The 18,501-nt window shown below is 36.6% G+C and overlaps 1 protein-coding gene across 4 annotated transcripts in view; it reads left to right on the forward strand.

Moving 5' to 3' along the window:
* Nucleotides 1-18,030, forward strand: part of TAF4 (TATA-box binding protein associated factor 4) — a 39,723-nt gene extending 21,693 nt beyond the window's left edge. For 2 of the 4 annotated variants that reach the window (XM_074888122.1, XM_074888123.1), the window contains 13 exons: nucleotides 471-590; nucleotides 2,293-2,412; nucleotides 3,182-3,304; nucleotides 4,331-4,420; nucleotides 5,508-5,759; nucleotides 7,227-7,371; nucleotides 7,728-7,842; nucleotides 8,496-8,665; nucleotides 9,242-9,372; nucleotides 9,978-10,103; nucleotides 12,353-12,409; nucleotides 12,491-12,610; nucleotides 16,504-18,030. In XM_074888122.1, the coding sequence (XP_074744223.1) occupies nucleotides 471-590; nucleotides 2,293-2,412; nucleotides 3,182-3,304; nucleotides 4,331-4,420; nucleotides 5,508-5,759; nucleotides 7,227-7,371; nucleotides 7,728-7,842; nucleotides 8,496-8,665; nucleotides 9,242-9,372; nucleotides 9,978-10,103; nucleotides 12,353-12,409; nucleotides 12,491-12,610; nucleotides 16,504-16,671 (1,737 nt within the window). In that variant the 3' untranslated portion in view covers nucleotides 16,672-18,030. Of the gene's footprint in view, nucleotides 1-470; nucleotides 591-2,292; nucleotides 2,413-3,181; nucleotides 3,305-4,330; nucleotides 4,421-5,507; nucleotides 5,760-7,226; nucleotides 7,372-7,727; nucleotides 7,843-8,495; nucleotides 8,669-9,241; nucleotides 9,373-9,977; nucleotides 10,104-12,352; nucleotides 12,410-12,490; nucleotides 12,611-14,591; nucleotides 14,882-16,503 lie in introns of those variants that run through there. The other 2 variants (XR_012631404.1, XR_012631405.1) reach the window with 2 other exon arrangements.
* The last annotated feature ends 471 nt before the right edge of the window (nucleotides 18,031-18,501 follow it).

The following is an 18,501-nucleotide window of genomic DNA, read 5'->3' on the forward strand; positions in this document are numbered from 1 at the left end:
AATACACCAGAAAGTAAGGTATGATGTTAGTGGTTTGAAGAAACCATTGAGTAAGCTGGTGCTGTACAGGCTTTTCCACATGGCATAGGCATTGCGTTTTGTTCCTAATTCTGTTATAGTTTGGCTGTTACTCATCAAAAATATTTTTACTTAGCTGAATCACATTAAGTTTAAAACTGTTTGATATAAAGACCACCATTCAAGACCATATATGGTTAACGTGTGCAACTCTCTTCCCCAAAGAATCATTATTCTTTGTAAAACTATAAGAAAAAAGTGAATATGGGTACATACACACTGAAATCATCACAGTTGCATTAAGTTCAAGACTAAAAATCCTTCTCATAGTGATCCAGATGCATTCTTTTGTGTCCGTAATAATGGCAACTATCCAGAGACAAAATACTAGATGTTAGATTATATTTAAATGTAGGAACTAATGTGTTTTGGTTTTTTTTCCTCTTCCACAGGCTCCAGGAACACCTATTATTGCACGACAGGTGACACCAACTACTATTATCAAGCAAGTGTCTCAGGCTCAAACAACAGTGCAACCCACAACAACGCTACAGCGTCCTCCTGTTGTGCAAGTGAGTTTGTAGAAAAGTAATGTATACATGAGATATATCAATTGTTAAGATTAGCTGAAAACCTGCTTGAGACAGCCAGAAATACATGAAGTATAGTTGCTAAGTGCTTGGAAGAAATGTCTTCTGGATTATCCTTTCTAAAACATTTGCAGATCTCAATTTAATGTATATTTTGGACATATATGTATGTTTTTATATGTATATTTTTATTATTTCATATTATACCGATATGCATATGTATTTAAAGGTATCCTGTTACTACTTAGAACTGACTAAAATAAAATACCTTTATGCTTTCTGCCTCAAGAAAGTCACACCAATTCCCTTTGGATTTGGAGCTGTGATGTTATTCCTGTGGTGGCTCTGTAGTCCTCTGAATTCTGCAGCAAAACTTACAATTAGAAAAAAGACTGCAATGGAAGCCTTTTCCCTCTCACATGAGTCCCTGCTTTGGTCTATGTACTTAAGGAAATTCTGGTAACTCAAGGATAAGTAGTAGTGTCTTAAGTATGTGGGCTCTCTTCTAATAGCCCAGCCTGTATTAATGATAGGGTTTCTTGTAGATATTTTTTTTTTTTTGAGGAGTGGTGGTGTGAGTTTAAAACACAGTGCAAAAAGTGGGAAATTCTCCACATGGCTTCCAGGCAACAGAGTTACAATATGATTGCTGTCGCCTAATCTGTTTCATTGTGCTTTCTTCATCCTTTGAGTAGACAGGATTAGAGAGTTTTAATTTAAAACATGCAGGTTTTGCTATGCATCCAGTTAACCTTTTTCCCCTCAGAGAGCCTTTGCCTATGCCAGTGATCTTTCCAGATCTAAGAGTTAATTTACCTAACTGAGTCTCCTTAATTTGCACTGCTGTTATACTGGACAAAAAAAATCATTCCATCTGCATATTTTTTGCTGTAATGAGCATACCATGGACTTCATTTATCCTGATTTCAAAAAAAGAGACAAATTAAGTCCTTGTCTCCTTTTCTGTCTCCCAAAATACCACTGGAGCCTCTTTTCTTGTGCATCTTTATATAAGGAGCAAGTTTACAAATGACTTATTAAAATTCTAAGAGCTAGCTTTAGCTTGGTAAGAATTACACTGTCTCTGATTGGGTTGTCATTAGTAATCAGACTATGTTGGAAGTCCATGAATGAACTGTGTACCTGAAAAGTTCTTGTTTACAATGTCGACTTTTTAAAGGTGGTATTCCTACTTTGAATTACCAATTTTTCTACAAAACTAGAAAAATGTTTTGTCCCATTGTTCATCAAAAAGACCTGGATAAGACCTGAGCTTTTGTGTCCGTTGTGCCTTTTTAGAAATTCCTCCCTTTGAAAGTGGCATTTAAGGGAACAGGCAAAATAAGCTCTTGCATTCACAGAAATTTAGTACTCGTTTTAATTGTGTTTTGAAACTACAGTGTATGAGGAGATGTTTATGGTATTATTTTGCCATTTTATTCAGTAACCAAAAATTGTGCGGTTCTTAATCAACTTTTAGGATTTCCCTTTTGAATGTGTAGTGTTTTGTGCCATCTGGTGGCTCTTTCTTGCCACTGCAACAGATGGCAGATTAGTAACTTCTTTTTATAGCAGCTATGAAAGGGGTTCTACTGTCCTGTGGCTCAGTTTCTGTTTGACGGTTCAGGAAAACAGATTTGAGTATGTTCCAGGTGAAATGATCAAATCTTTGTATTCTCTGCAGCCTCAGATTGTTCTGGGTGGTACTGCACAAACAACTACGTTGGGGACAGCAACAGCTGTACAAACTGGAACTCCTCAGAGAACAGTGCAAGGAACAACAGCAACCTCCACTGCTGCCACAGTAAGATATTTGAGTGCATTTAGAACCCTTTTTTGTTCATTCACATATACATGTGTGCATATATGTATATACATACATCCACATAAACACAGATCCGAGTGGAGAGTAGTGAAGATGCAGGAGTTCTGTGAACTATTGGTCTTGAAAAGGTAAGCTTTTAGTAGAGCCACATAATTTACAAAGTGAAAATACAGGTCACTTGAATTTTGACAGCTGTCAAAGTATTAATTTTGATTTCTGTAACAGTTTTAAAGCACTCCTTTTTTTAAAAAAAAAAAAAAAAGGCGTTAGCTGTATCTTACAGAAGAGTGAATTGTTCAGCACTGCAGAGTAGAATCAGTATGAGAAGGGGTAAGAAGTTGGCACCAACTCATTCAAGATGCGTGTTTCCAGGACTGCAAAACCCGTGCATGATGTTATACACTGGGAAGGAGGAGCTTTGCTCTTTGTTGTCCTGCTAAAGTGCATATTTTCCCATACACCATGTGTTATTCTTAAAATACTTGGTGTTTCCTAACTTCATTAAGAATCATAATTTGTTAGATTTTGGTAACAAAAATGTACTATATATGTATATATGAAGCAAAACAGTAATTTCAGTTGATTATGTCTTAGGTGGTGAGGGACATGAATCTATAGATAATGTTCTGCAGTGATGAACTAGAGAAGGACTTTATTTCTCAGAGTATATAGCCAGATCATGTACTAAAAAGAGTTTATCTTCCCTTCTCTGACTGTTTCCTTTTTACCCGTCCTCCTCCCATAACAGGAAACTATGGAAAATGTGAAGAAATGCAAAAACTTTCTGTCCACGTTAATAAAACTGGCATCATCTGGAAAACAGTCTTCAGAGACTGCGGCTAATGTGAAAGAATTGGTACAGAACCTGCTGGTAAGAGAAGTTCATTAAAAGTTGTAAGAAACAGTACAGTATCTGGACAAATTTAGCCTCAAAACTGAGGGGTTTTCTTTTTGAGAGGAGGGAGATTATAAAATCTGCGATAAATCAAATGGAAATTTTGCTTCTTCTCAATTAAATATGTGCATAAATTTTCCTTTAAGCTTGTAAATGAGATATTACTGCTCACATTCATGTGTGAGAACATGAGTTAAATTGAAGTGCAAGTAATGTAAATGGTGACTCTAAAGTCTACATTTTTTATTGATAAAACAGTGAATAAAAAGATGAATTATGTACTAGCTGTAGTGTCTTCCCTCAAGTACAATAGCTGAGTGTAGGAAGTCACAAGTTTTTGCAAAAAAAAAAGTAAGTTATTATCTGAAGCTAATATAAAAGCTTGACATATTTAGTATTTATAGAATGAGTACTAATATTGCTTAACCTAGTTGTTAGCAACCTTTAAAGGTAGAGCTGTGTATTCCAGATGTCACAAAGCTTGTCACAAGACCAGAATTTGAAGTGTATCTTCCCGTGAGGAATATACATTTAGTTTTATGAGAGCCATCTGCCTTTTGAGCATGTCAGTGGGCACAACTTTAGTTATTTGAAATGGAGGAACTATAGTACCTTTGGAAAAGAGAATACCAGAGGTGGGGCTGCCCAGCTGTTCTGAGCAATGGTGGTTGGCTGATTGCAGGTCACATGAAGTATTCCTGGAGGTTCCACCTGGTTCTTTGATCTTAAAGATAGGACAATTCCTGTAACTGAAAATGTTACTTAAAATTGACTGAAAGATGGGAAGGACAGAAGAAAAGATGGGACTGTAGGTCTTACTAGTTGCAATTTGTAGTAAAATTAGTTACTACCATAAAGATATTGGTAACTAAAATTAGTGAGGGATGATAAAACCACTCATTTTCAATAAACTGTTAAGTCTTAATCTTTTTTTTTTTTGTGTTGAGTATCTGTAAAAGTTAATTTCTACGAGTTTGTTCATTTGGATTTTCTGTTTTGAAGGATGGAAAAATTGAAGCAGAAGACTTCACCAGTAGGCTGTACAGAGAACTTAATTCTTCACCTCAACCTTACCTTGTGCCTTTCCTGAAGGTAACTTGAGTTCACTAGTCCTTATATATTTCTGTGCTTACGAATCAGCGGCAATGAACACAAGCACATCTTTTACTAGTATAGATGGAATTCTAAAATAGTGTAAATGAAAGTTTTAAATGGTGCCTGGTTAGACTTTTGCTTCCTTAAAACATATTTCTGCCTCTTGATTCCAAGAGTTTGTTAAGTATGATTCATTGGCACAGTTAGTACTGTAATTTCTACCACAGTATCTCTTTTGAGAGATCTGAAAAGTTTGCTTTCTATGACTTATAAGCAGTTTCTTTCCATAGCACCAAACATATAAATTGATTTATTATCCTCTTTTTAGTCTTGGAAAGAAAACAAGGGATTGAATGATACAGAAAACCATACCTTCTGGACAAACTCATTCTCTTTTGCCTGTGCTGTATACCTGTTTATATGGATAAACAGGAAATTTGTCACCTCTCAATAATAAATCCTATTTGTCATAAATTTTGTAGTAATTGGACATATCCCAAAATGTTTGTTTTGAAACGTTTACCATCTGAAAATCAGAGAAAGTACAACAGCACTATATGGTGAGAGTATAACTCTGCTTAATGTGTGATGAAAGGATATAGTTGTAGGTGTGTGGTGATGTTTCTGGGTTCTTAAATGCTTGTTCAACCTTGAGCTGTTCATGAGGACAAAAACTGTTACCATAAGAAAACAACCAATGTGAGAATCCAGTAAAACACTGTGGTCTCTGAGCTGTTCTGAAACCTTCACCGATGTCTTTTAAGCCATCCCTTGTTATAGCTTGTTATATATGGAGGAACACAGTCAAGGGAGGCAGCACGGGCCCGGATTGTTAAATACATACCAGGGGTTCCAGGTAGGTTTGCATAACCTAGATGCCCATGATATCCAGGCTTCTGCAGCCACTCTGTCTAGCTGTAAATGTAAAGTAGCATGGTATTTCTGTGTGTGCCCCTATCGTGTTTTCTCAGGTGCACGCAGACTGATACAATGGACTGAAATGAAATACGTTGCTTTTTACAGTTAATGTTTTCTTGTGTGATCTGGGATTAAAATGCTCAAGCAAATTCTTTCCTCTTTTCAGAGGAGTTTACCTGCCTTGAGACAGTTAACACCAGACTCTGCAGCTTTCATTCAACAAAGTCAGCAGCAGCAGCCAACAACACAAGCGACGATAGCGACGATTCCATCTGCAGCAGTGCTCCTAAGCTCCTCAGTTCAGCGCACAGCAGGGAAGGCAACTGCAACTGTAACGAGTACTCTCCAACAACCTGTCATCAGCCTAACTCAGCCTACACAAGTTGGTGTTAATAAACAAGGGCAGTCTACACCACTGGTGCGTAAGCTCAAGTGCATCATCTGTTATTGCACAGCATTTTTTTGATAATACAGTGACTTTTCTTCTCTAAGTTGGTGGTTTAGCTCAATCAGAGATCTTTTGACCTCTTCAGAGAAACTAGCTACTAAGAAAAAAAAGTATAATCTAAAATCCATTCTTGATTAAAGTACTATATTATTTCCTATTTTAGGGTGAAATATTGGTAGATTGTCTCAATCACTCCATACCCATGAGAGAGCAGTGTTCTGGAGGATCTTTCATTTCGCATTTCATAAGTCTAATGATAGATGACCCTAAAAGAGGAGAAAGAATAATTTTCTCAGGCCTGAACATAAACCAAATAAGAACAGTATAATGTGCAGCACCTTTTTTTCCTCTTCTCATAGCAAAGCGGTGTCTGAGTGTAAGGTTTTTCTAGGATGTGTATTAATTAATCTAGATTATTACATTGCTAGGGTTTTTTTGCTACTTAGTACTCAATGTTCCCTATAGAGCATTTGACATTCATCTGAGCTACTTGGTCCAGAAATTTTCACATAAAATGAAAAGGAGAGATCTCTTGTCAGTTCACAAATACTTGTCACTTACCTTGAGAGAAAAGCTAGTGATTCTATTGGTCTTACTGCCTTTATAAGCTAGGTGTTATAGAAGGAGGTTAGGAACCTAGGGAAGTAATAAAAAATGATCACTGACTAATTAGTTCTGGATTTGCAAGAGAATAGTTCGGTCTTTAACTTAAACATATAAAATAGTAGCAAAAGTAAGACTTGCCAAGTTATAGAAATGAAGCTTGTGAATAGTCAGAGCTGGTAATGTCTTTACAGTAGTTTGAAAGTAAGTTTCCGAAAACTAACAGAGGCCAAAAGATGAGTTTGCACAAAAGGCTCTGATTGTAGCATTGCGATGTAACTCTATTTTTATGAGTTCACATTTAGAAACAGTATGGCTACAGCTGCCCGAGACTCAGTCTAACTTAACAATCTAATAGTAGAAAGCTACACAGCTGTAGCTTATCCTGATTCTGGATGAAAACAGCATATGTAGAATCAGCTGGATTATCTTTATCATGTCTCCTGTTATTTTTAGTTCTAGAGTTTGTTCAGGCAGATCCAATTTGCCTCTGTATCTCTAATGTAGAAACCACGTGTAGATAGTTTTAACTGGATCTTTGTGATTATAGATGTTTGACTGTGTTGGTTTTTTAATAGAAATTGGTTACTGATTTTTTTTTTGTATCACAGAAAGTGGAATATTGGTTTTCCTGTAATGCGTAATTTATCTAAAGAAACTTTTAAGTACCTTAAAGTGTGCTGGTTCTAAATCAATGAACAGGTGTGTTAACATCATAACTTACAAGTTGATTGTTAGGGTTTGTTCTTCCCACCTGATTCTTAACCTTAGTTATTTCTTAGCTCGTTTACAGTTCTTTTTGTTTTTTTCGGGTTTTTTTATTATTATTTGCAGGTTATCCAACAGTCTCAAAAAGCAGGGGCATTGATAAGGCCTCCGCAGGTAACGTTGACACAGACACCAATGGTAGCACTGCGGCAACCACACAGTCGTATTATGCTCACTACTCCTCAAATTCAACTGAATCAACTTCAGACAGGTAAGATGTCAAGATACTTGGTATAGGCTATGTTTGATAGCATGAACTGGTGTGGTTTATGAATATCAGTTCTTAAGTGCCCCGTAGCTGTTTGAAGGCTGTTATACTACTGCTGAAATCTTCAGTGCATAGCGCCAGAGTGGCTGAGCATGCACATATGTCAGGGCAGCATCTACTGTCAGAGAAATTGTTTGGGTACTGGAATTGTGTGGGAGGGCCCTGTTTTAGATGCGTGAAATGCTGACAGAAACTATTGAGGTAAAGCCTTTGCACGAGAACTATTGCCATGACTGGCTTGTAAATCTGAACTCTGATACAAGTTTGATGGAGTACAAATCTTGTCTGTCTTCTTGCAGTACCTGTGGTAAAACCAGCAGTATTACCTGGAAACAAAGCTATTGCCACTGTTTCGACACAAGTAGCTGCTGCTCAGAAGAATAAACTGAAAGAACCTGGGGGAGGCTCTTTTAGGTGAGGAACCATATGGTTATTTGTGCTTGTGCTGCCTGGACAGCCTGCTGAACTCAGTGGGAACCCTTCTGTGTACTCCAGTGGTGCTGAATCTGGCTGGGTAAACTCACCAGAACTAGAGGTGGATTTTCTGTGGGCAGGTTTGCTACTTTAATAAAGACTTTAACAAACAGCTGTGAGCATACTTGTGCCAGACTGGTTTTAGCATTTAGCTGGCACTAAGGATAAATATAAAACCTCACAAACAATTCCTGCCTGGACAAGCAAATAAAATCAATTCCTTCACTCCTCCCAACTCTGCTCGGGTTATTCGGATGCACAGCCTGGCTTACAGTGATGAGTCCAGTTTATTATTGTTCTGTGGTAGTGATATGTTGGATCCCTTGTTTCTCAAGGTGTTGAAACATTATGTAATAAAGGATCTTGAGAAAACAGTTAGGAAGTACAAAACTGCAAAAATATTTCTAGTGCTCTTTGGAATCAAATTATGTTAGTTTTATTTTATTGTGTAATAAAAGCAAATAAAAGGCAAAAATGAAATAAAGTACTCAGGTTTACTGTGGAATTCATTATTATATGCAGCTGTGGTATTGTAGCAGTGAGTGCAGATAAGCACTAAATGTTATGATTATAATGAGTTTTCCTTTCTTAAGGGATGACGATGACATTAATGATGTTGCATCAATGGCTGGAGTCAACCTGTCAGAAGAAAGTGCTCGGATATTGGCAACAAACTCAGAGCTAGTGGGCACATTAACAAGATCCTGTAAAGATGAAACCTTCCTCTTCCCGGCACCTTTACAAAGAAGGATATTAGAAATAGGTATGTTGATTTTTCTTGAACTTTAAGAAACAAATTTTACTAGTCTTGGGTTTAATTGAAGGCATTTTGTGTAGAAATTGAGTCCATACCTTTTGTATATTCTGATGCTTGTGGGCAATCATGCAGCTTATGAAAGCAGAATAGTGTTAAGGGATAGCAAAACTATAGAGTTGCCTTCTAAAATGTTGGCAATTTAACATCAGAATTACTGGACCTGGTTAAAATCATGACTGTATAAACTGATAAGGCTTAACAAAAATAATGACATTTGTTATTAAAAAAATAATTCCAGAAACACTTTTATTGTATTTACTTGTTTAGAATTGATGGTGGAACAAAAATCATTCTTCAATTATTTGTTATACTGCAGTATACAGCATTTATTAATATATTATACATTTTGTTAAGCTAATACAGATTTTCATATGTATGCCATTTCTTGTTTAATGCTTGTCTGAGAAATACCTGAAAGTCTTATTTTGCAAACAGCATTTAAATTTCCATGACTGAGATTAGCCACATGTTTAGCTGTATTGTAAAATAATTTTTTACAACTGACTTCTGTCCTGATCATAGGTAAAAAACATGGAATAACAGAAATCCATCCTGATGTAGTTAGCTACGTTTCACATGCTACACAACAAAGACTACAAAACCTCGTGGAAAAATTATCGGAGACTGCTCAACAAAAGAATATTTCATACAAGGTACCTGTATTTAGTTGCACAAATAAAATGGCAAAATTGCATAAATTCAGCAGGCTATCATGTTGGCTGTAATGCATGAGTTCAGGTGTTCTTCATTCTGTGGTTAAGGTTGTTTATTCTCTTACGTTAAGATATTAATACACATAGATGGCTAGAACTCTTTAGCTTGCATATACAAAATGTTTTTAAAACAAATGCAGAGAAACTGTGCCCTCCCCTTTATGTCAAATGTTCGGAGTCTGAGTGATTGTACAATCAGATAGACAGATAAAAGCCCTGCTTTGAATTCTCAAGAGACTGCTGTCTGACAGATGTGTGTTCTTAGTAGGTGCAAATGCCTAAACACCACACAGCTCTGTGAAATACATTGGTGAGGTTAAAGCTGTGATGATATTAGTTTAGAAGTCAAAATTTGATGATTCATGGAGTAGAACAAAATGCTTTTAAGAATTCTAGCTGGTTTGGTGTAAATATACGCTTGCTATTTGTTTGAAAGGGACAAAGTGAACATTTGAGCTTTAAATGTATATGTTCTTCTACAGCACAGTACAAGCTAACAGTTTTGTTTTTAAGAAATGTAATGAGAAATGTATTTGCGTTTTCAGGATGATGAAAGATACGAACAAGCAAGTGATGTTCGAGCACAGCTCAAGTTCTTTGAACAACTTGATCAAATAGAAAAACAGCGTAAAGATGAACAAGAAAGGGAAATTTTAATGCGTGCAGCAAAGGCAAGTGCTCGGATTTTACACATGTTTGCAAAGTGTCATTTTTGACGTCAAAACTGCAGAGTTTCTTCTCATTTTAAAGCACTTGCAATGAAGGGGAAGACTGCTCTTCAAAGATGGAGTTTGATGATTATGTTCTTTGCCTAAGCTCTGTTCTGCTTTTCATGGAAAAGCATGTGAGACAGCTTCTTTGCCAGTCTCGTTGCATGTTCCCGAATTAAAGTAGGTCTTAAAATTTAGTTTTTGCACTTTGTATTGTGAAAAAGGTGAATTTTATAGCTTGGTGATACTCGTGAGTGGAATAGAGAGGTTACAGGTATTTTGGAGAACAGAAATACAGAAAGATTTTTACAAGTTGGAGAAATACAATAAATAGGAAACAGTTTTAATGTAAGCATTAGACTTTGTGGTTTTACTCAATGGCCCGAATATAGGATGAATTATGACTAGGCGGGAGTGCTCTAGAAATAATTGGCAAAACAACCTATGGTTTCTCTTGGGTTTGTGATCTGGTATGCATTGATTATGTCAAAATCCAATTTTTGTATTGCAGTGTTCGCACATAAGTTGTGAACTAACACCTTCATTTCAGCTGGTTCCTGTTAGACCTGAGCTGGAATACTCTATCCAGTTTTTGGGCTCTACACCAGGTAGACTTCAGAAAGAAAGCAATTTAAAGGGCTAGAAAATGTGACCTATGAAGTAAGATTAGAGAGTAAATCTGTTTACTTCAGAAGATAAAAGACTGGGGTGAGACATGTCTTCGTGACTGTGTTTTACATATTCATATAATTCCCTGTGTTTGCTGTGCCTAAAGTGCAGCAGGGAAGACGTATGTTAATCGTTAGGAAAGCTTAATATTTTAAGAGTACTCGAGCATTGAATGAAAATAATTTCTATTGTTGTTAGTCTAAAGAATGTATGGGATTAACAACAGTCAGGATTTGTTTGAATATAGTTAGTCTTGCCTTATGTGAGAGTATGGATGAAAGACTGTCTTGAAGTTCTTCCTGTTTTCTGTTTGACTTCTTGAAAAAAAACCCAAGAAACTAAGAGAATTGACATATGTAGCAAAAAAAAAAATAAAATTGACAAATGTGTTTTAATAGTGTTAGACAATAAAGTTTGCTGAAATTATATGTTCTGTTACTTATGTTCTGGTGAGGCCACACCTCAAATACTGTGTTCAGTTCTGGACCCCTCACTAGAAGACAGACATTGAGGTGCTGGAGCGTGTCCAGAGAAGAGCAACAAAGCTGAGGAAGGGTCTAGAGGACAAGTCTGATGAGGAGCAGCTGAGGGAACTGGGGGTGTTTAGCCTGGAGAAAAGGAGGCCCAGGAGAGACCTTATCACTCTCTACAACTGCCTGAAAGGAGATTGTAGTGAGGTGGGTGTTGGTCTCTTCTCCAAGTAATAAGCAGTAGACAAGAGAAAATGGCCTCAAGGTGTGCCAGGGAAGGTTCAGATTGGATATTAGGAAAAATTTCTTCACCAAAAGGAAGGGTTGTCAAGCACTGGAACAGGCTGCCCAGGGAAATAGTTGAGTCACAATCCCTGGAGGTATTTAAAAGACGTGTAGATGTGTAGCTTAGGGACATGGCTTAGTGGTGGACTTGGCAGTGTTAGGTTTACGGTTGGACTCGTGGATCTTTAAAGCTCATTTCCAACCTAAACGATTCTATGAATCTAAAAATATGATACATACAAGTAATTGTAGGTGCCGAAGTGAAATGGGCATTTGCTAATGTAAATGGTCTGTGGGTCAGTTAGCTGCAGTTTGTTCAGATGGGAGTCTGACTTGTGTGTCTAGGTGTAGCAAAAAGGTATGTTCTTAGTAAGTATATAGTTACACAGCAAGGGGAGGAATTTTTCCAAAAAGTACAGGTCTGATTCCTTTTTTCATGTGTGTGTGTTTCAATTCATGGATCTGTGTAACTTGTGTCTTGTGATGGTTTTGTTTAAGGCATAAATGCTTAGCTATTCCTTTGCTATTTTTAACACAGCTGAAACAGGATGATTTTTCAAAAATAGATACCTGAAACTAAGAAATGGAAAACTGCTTTTAATTTCTAAAAATTATTTTCCCCTGTTGATGTCTCTGGGAGTGGTAGGTGTTCTCCACTTCGTGCAGAACTTTAAGAAAAACTTTCATATGCTATGTAAAACTTATAATCATTAACTGCTTTTGTAACCATATTAATTTTTCTTTCTTTTTCTCCAACCATTCCATGTTCATCCCTTACCAACATAGTCTCGATCTCGACAAGAAGATCCAGAACAGCTTAGGTTGAAACAGAAGGCCAAGGAGGTAAGTATTCACCTTAAAGTGAACTTTTATTTTGGAAATTGAAAGAAAAATAATTAACTGTACTTGTTCTGGCAAATACAGATGCAGCAGCAAGAGTTAGCACAGATGAGACAGAGGGATGCCAACTTGACTGCATTAGCTGCGATCGGTCCCAGAAAGAAAAGGAAAGTAGATTCACCGGGATCTGGATCAGGGACAGAGGTACGGTGTAATTGTAGTGTTCGGTTTTGCTGCGTCAGCCTCTGTAAAAAAACCTTTCTGTTCAGAGCTTTTTCCCCAGTTTGTGGAAGCTTTGAGCGGCAGAAGTGTATTTTGTGTTCAGATTTGCTTGCTCCAAGGCCAGAATCAATTTTTAGCATCTGTGTAGTGGTGTAGGGAGTAAAATTTGAGTTGTCATTCCCTGATTTATGGAGCTGGAGGAATGTTAGAAAAGCCATCTCCGCTCTCTCAAGTCTCTGCTTTTTTGGACCCCCATAGTTTTGGGAAGAGATTGTTGTGATTGTAGCCAATCTAACTAAATAAGAGTGCAGAGTAATGCTGCTGAGGTGGGTGCAGTGGTAGAATTGAATCACTGCTAAATTTGACAGCAGGAGCTTCAGGTTATAGGAACTTGCCTGATTATTTCTTCAGCTGATGATTTGCCTTAGTTTTAGTATCTCTACAGCAGTTCAGTTTGACCAATTCCATCTGTTTATGATGTTCTTTCATATCCTTTGTATATTCTGCTGTTTAATCTGACCTTTTAAAAATTTCCCTGCAGACTAAATATCAGCATGCTCAGTGTCTGATTAGTTTAATATTAATTCAGGTAGATTGGTAGACTATCTGCTATATTTCTAAACAAGTTAATAAACATGAAATGGTATAAAATTGCTTTCTGCATGGAAGACATGCAATGTGGGATTTCTCCAGTGTTTAAAAAGAACAAAATCTTCTTGAAACTTGTCATTTACAGGGCCAAAAGCTCTCTTCATAACTTGAGAATTTTTCCCTGCAAAGTTTTGTGTCTGATAGCAAGTGACAGGATAGTAATAGTTTAATAATTCTGTGTATTACCCCCTGAGCATTCAAAATTTTTAGTGCTAAAGCATTTACACCGTAGAAAAGCCTCTTATTTCAAAAGAATTCACCGTGCTTTATACTGAATTGCTACAAGCAATAATTTACAGGTGCTTGATATAAAAGGTTAGAGAACAATCTGAATCCTAGTAAATGTTATTTTTATTTATAAAAATAATCAAGCCTCTTGAGCATCTTTTAAAGTAATTCTGAGATTTGAAATTTACTAAAATGCCTGTTCCTGATGATAACTTATGTTAACAAATTACTGTATTAAAGGTTTATAAATGTGGTTTAAAATTATAAAAATTGTAGAATGTGGCACTTTTACAAAGAGATGGCTATATAAATGAAGTCGTCTGAGGAATATGCTGAAGTATCTCATGCAGTGTTAGTGTTGGCATTGCTCACTTACGCATGCTCAACTGTGCAACATTAATAGTCTGTTAATGTCACTGAGGTTATGGAATGTATTTTACATCTACTGTGAACACTTGTTTGTATTTCATCTAAATCTGACTAATTTAGTTATCCTAGATTAATCACTTACTGGTTAACCAATTAACTACAGGTTCCCTGGAAATCTAATCTCTTTGTCTGTTTAATTAAGAACCAGCTGCTTTTGATCTGATAGACTCACAGCTGTGCTTTTGCTGCCGTGTCACTTGACATTTTTAAATTGAGCTCCACTTGTCACCATTTGTATGCAGTTTGTAGTTAAGGCATATTACAAGAAGTGTGGAGAATAAGGTTTGTCATTACTTAGACACAGATTTGTAAATGTAAGCTTTTGATGTCTAGGAATGCTGAATCTTAATTACATGTAAAAATCACTTTAAGTAGTAATTGTACTGTTTTGTTTCAGAATTCAACAAAACAGGTTCCTGTCACGTTTTTATGTCCATGTGACTTTATGGAAAGTTACTAAAAAGCTTCTTAACTTGTTCCATGTTTACAGGAGTAGCATAGTTCTGTGTCTTTAAAGACTCCTGAAATTTTAGCTTTGCATTTAAAGTATTATAGTATACATAATAAAATCAGGCTTGTGCTTCTACTGAAGAATATTTTTAAAAACCCCCAAAATTAAACCCCCTTCCAATCATTCTTTCCATTGTCTTGTTAGTAGTCCTAGGTATGTATTTGACAAAATTTAGTTAGCATCCAGTGCTCTCCTGCATCTTTTAACTTCCATTGAAGTTGACGGAAATCAACACCTAAGTTGTGTCAAGTGCCTTAAAACACCCCTTTGAAAATCCAGCCTTTAAACCGTCCGAACTACGGGATTTCAGTGATTTGATGCTTGCTGGTTCAATGGGTAACTTGCTTGAGAAACAGAAGTCTGACTTCACTGTTAGCAGTGTGGTGAAGCAAGAACACCTGCGCTGGACACAGCATGCTACTAACCCAGAGATGGTAACTTCCAGCACAAGTTTACGTTGATTTCTTAATAATGTACACTGATCATAAATATATTATGTTCACATGTAGAAAGGACTGTATTAGTGTGAGCCTCAGCAGGTTATTCACATGGCTTTTGCACTACTCTTAAATTTTGTCTCTTCTCAAGTCTGGGCTGTTCTTATTTAGAACAGTCTTTTAAAATTCTCCAAACTTTCAGGCAGATAAATCTTTATTCACTAGTGGAGTATATTTAGACGTTCTTGTGTCACTAAGTATTGAAGTTCATTTAAAAAAGAAAAGAAAATACTATCCTTGTAAATGAAATTGGAGGGGAAAAAAGAATCCATAGATAAACCACAGAAACATAACCTGTTCCCAATCACTCAGAACACCTTCATTATTTACATAAATACCCAGAGAGCAAGGTATCAGCAACAGGCAACTGCCAAAAAAGATTCCTGACTTTTAAAATTTGAGGTGAAAGTTGGCTTTTCGGTCTCTGCGTGCCATCTACTGGTGACTGTGCCTTACTGCTGCCGCAGGCGAGGAGGAGCAGGGAGGCGGCTTCAGAGTGGCTTTGGTCGCTGCAGCTCTGAGCCATGCTGCTCTTCAGCTGCCCTTGCTGGGCCGTGCCCTTCTGCCAGCCCAAGGCAGACAGCACCCCTCTTACCCCCTGTGCATGTGCACAGGACGTGAGCCAATCCCAGTCTTCGCTGGAAGAGGCAACTTGTTACTGGATAGCGTTCCTGCCGATTCTGATGGCTGAGGACTTTCAGCCAGGGTTTCCTTGCTTGTATAAGGGAAAGCGTAACAGTCACGGAAGAATTGCTTTAATCGTATGTATTCTATCAGAACTGTGTCTTCTGCAAGTGAAAATGCATTGAGTTAGCCCCAGCAGCCTTGCTTTGTAACTCACTAGGCAGCGTACATCTAAACAGCTGAAGGATGTGGGTATCTCTAAAGATACTGGATTTCTTTTTTCTCCTTTTTTTTGGAGAGAGAAATACAATAATATACTACTTGTTTATCTTGCCAATTTGTGTGGAAAACTACCAGTGTGTACCAGAGGGATAAGTGTTGCTGAATGATGGAGAAAAATTCAGAGATCATTGGAGAATGTCTGACTGTCTAGGATAGCTATTTCTTAATGTAATCCTGAGCTTGGTTACAGCTGTTGTCACCAAAAGGAGAGCTCATGGCACCCTACCATGAAGATCAGGGGGAATCTAGGATGTTATTCAAGACCTCACGGTCCAGGGGGATAGGACTGCTCCCCAGTTCATCAGGAACTGCGGGACTACCCTTGGGATCTGTATGATGACATGTGAAAAATAGTGTCTTATCTATTTGTTTTGGTTCTTGGGATTGCCTATCATTAGTGCCTTCCTAAAGATAAGAGCAGTGCTTTGGGGGTTTTTTTGTCTATTAAATATCACTGAAAACTTCTGATTGTTCAATGATTTTTTATAAATAAGAATGAAAAAGACATCTCTGATCTGGTCACATACAACATACTGTTTGATAGCTTCCTGCACGTAGTCACTTAGTTCTTACCTCGCATGTTTTCTCAGAAAAGTTTTGGAATACCTGAGGGCACTGACACGTTCTGATCTATCTGTTCTTCTCATTTGCAGGGATCTGGTTCAAGTGCAGCAGTCCCAGGCAGCTCTGGAGTTGGAACAACCAGACAGTTTACGCGACAAAGGATAACGCGGGTGAACCTCAGGGACCTCATATTTTGTTTAGAAAATGAGCGAGAGACAAGCCATTCACTATTGCTATATAAAGCATTCCTTAAGTAAAATGGAAAAGATCAAGGTATTTTTGACGGAGAGACGCCTGAGGACATTTTTTATATATTTGCAAATTACGCCTTTTTGTAACAAGCAAATGGGATATTGTTTAAAAAACAACCACCTCTTTACATGGAACAGTTTTATATTCCTGTTTATAAATAAACTCTTCAGTATAAGAGAAGTACATTTCTGTAACAGTGAGGATACTTACAAGGCCTGTGGATACTATAAAAGGACAATTAAATTTTAACTCATCTCTTGATTGAGTGGCCTTCTTGCCAAACAAGCCATATATAAAGACTGATGGAATCGTTTAGCAAATAACTAGCTACCCTTTGTCAGCCCTGTAGCAGTTTCAACATTAATTGTGCATTTTAGTTCAGTTTTATTCAACTAAATCAATTATATAGGCATATGTCTACAGCAAATGACCTCATTTCATTTAGCTTTTTTTAAACAGTCAGTTAGCAAAGCAAACTGATTTTTTAAGAATATTTATCTTTCCCCAAAATGTTCAAAATCTAGAGGGATATACAGTTAATTTTAAACATAACCTCAATTTTAATCACATTATTGCTTATTAGAGGCCCTGAAATCCCATAAAGGAGGGTTACTTCTGAATGTTTTAGCAGCATCTGTAAAAATGCATTTTATTTGCTATAGTTTGTAAAGCTGTAAAGTTAAAAAAGGAAAAAAAGGAAAAAAAGAGAAACCTTTTCAGCATAAATATATTTTACTTGCACTGTGTTTTTTAGCTAAAGTGAAAGCTTAGATTAAATAAAATCAAAGTTGAGAGGAATCATCAAAAGACTGTTTCTCAGTGTGAATCAAGTGTTGAAAAATGGTTGGTGTATTTTGTCAGTAATTGTACATAATTTTTGGCACATAACATAAAAATGGCTATGTAAACTATAATTATTTTGCTAAAAGACTGTATGCAAGCTGTGGGCCTACTTTAAAGATGTCCAGAGCAAAGTCCCTTCTTTGTACCTATTTTTTTATTACAAATATACTAATTGGTTCTTTATATTTTCAGAGGTTATTGTATTAAATTGTCTATTGATAGTACTTTTATGACTGTAAATACTTTGGCTTTCTTTGTGTGAACTCTCATGGTAGAATTTAACTCTCTTGCGTGTAAACTGAATGCTGATCAGTATTTTTATCAACACCTGACAACTGTTACACCCCTTTTATTTTGTCTTTTAGGAAATCCTGTCTTTCCATTTTTTTTCATGTAAATTTTGCACAGTTACTTGTTCATATGTAAATATTTTACTTTCAAAAATGAAGTTTTTAATTGCTATTGTTTTATATAGGATTGAAAGAAAATTAACTCCTTTATTAAAAACAAATTTATCTGTATTTGCTAATGTATTTTTCTCTCTAAATCTTTTCTCCTCTTGGATTTATTTTTCTTGGTACAGTAAAAGATGAGTCTGCCTGAGGGGATGCTGTTTCCTAAAGATGCACTTTGGGGTTTTTTTTATATTGTTTTGTCAGTATTTTGGAAGTATGTAACTTTATGAATCTTGAAATTTCATTGTTGTCTTGGGGGTCTTGGACTAAGATCGGTGGATAGTGGGTTTTGTTTGGTTCGGTTTTTAAGCAGGGAAAGTTTCTGAAGAGATCTTAAAAGTATTTTGGTTTTGTCTAGTGAAGGTTTCATAAAACACCCTCTCCTTGAGGGCAACCTACTCCCTCAAACACAATTAATTATGATGGTTTTCAGAAGGTGTGACATAAAACACAGAATTTGGAGCACAACTATAAAAGAATATAATCAGGGACACACTTTTGATTAACGTGAAAATCTGAGAAGGTGTATTTGTGATG

This window comes from Strix uralensis, chromosome 18, assembly GCF_047716275.1.
Source record: "Strix uralensis isolate ZFMK-TIS-50842 chromosome 18, bStrUra1, whole genome shotgun sequence".
NCBI classification, from domain to species: Eukaryota; Metazoa; Chordata; class Aves; order Strigiformes; family Strigidae; genus Strix; species Strix uralensis.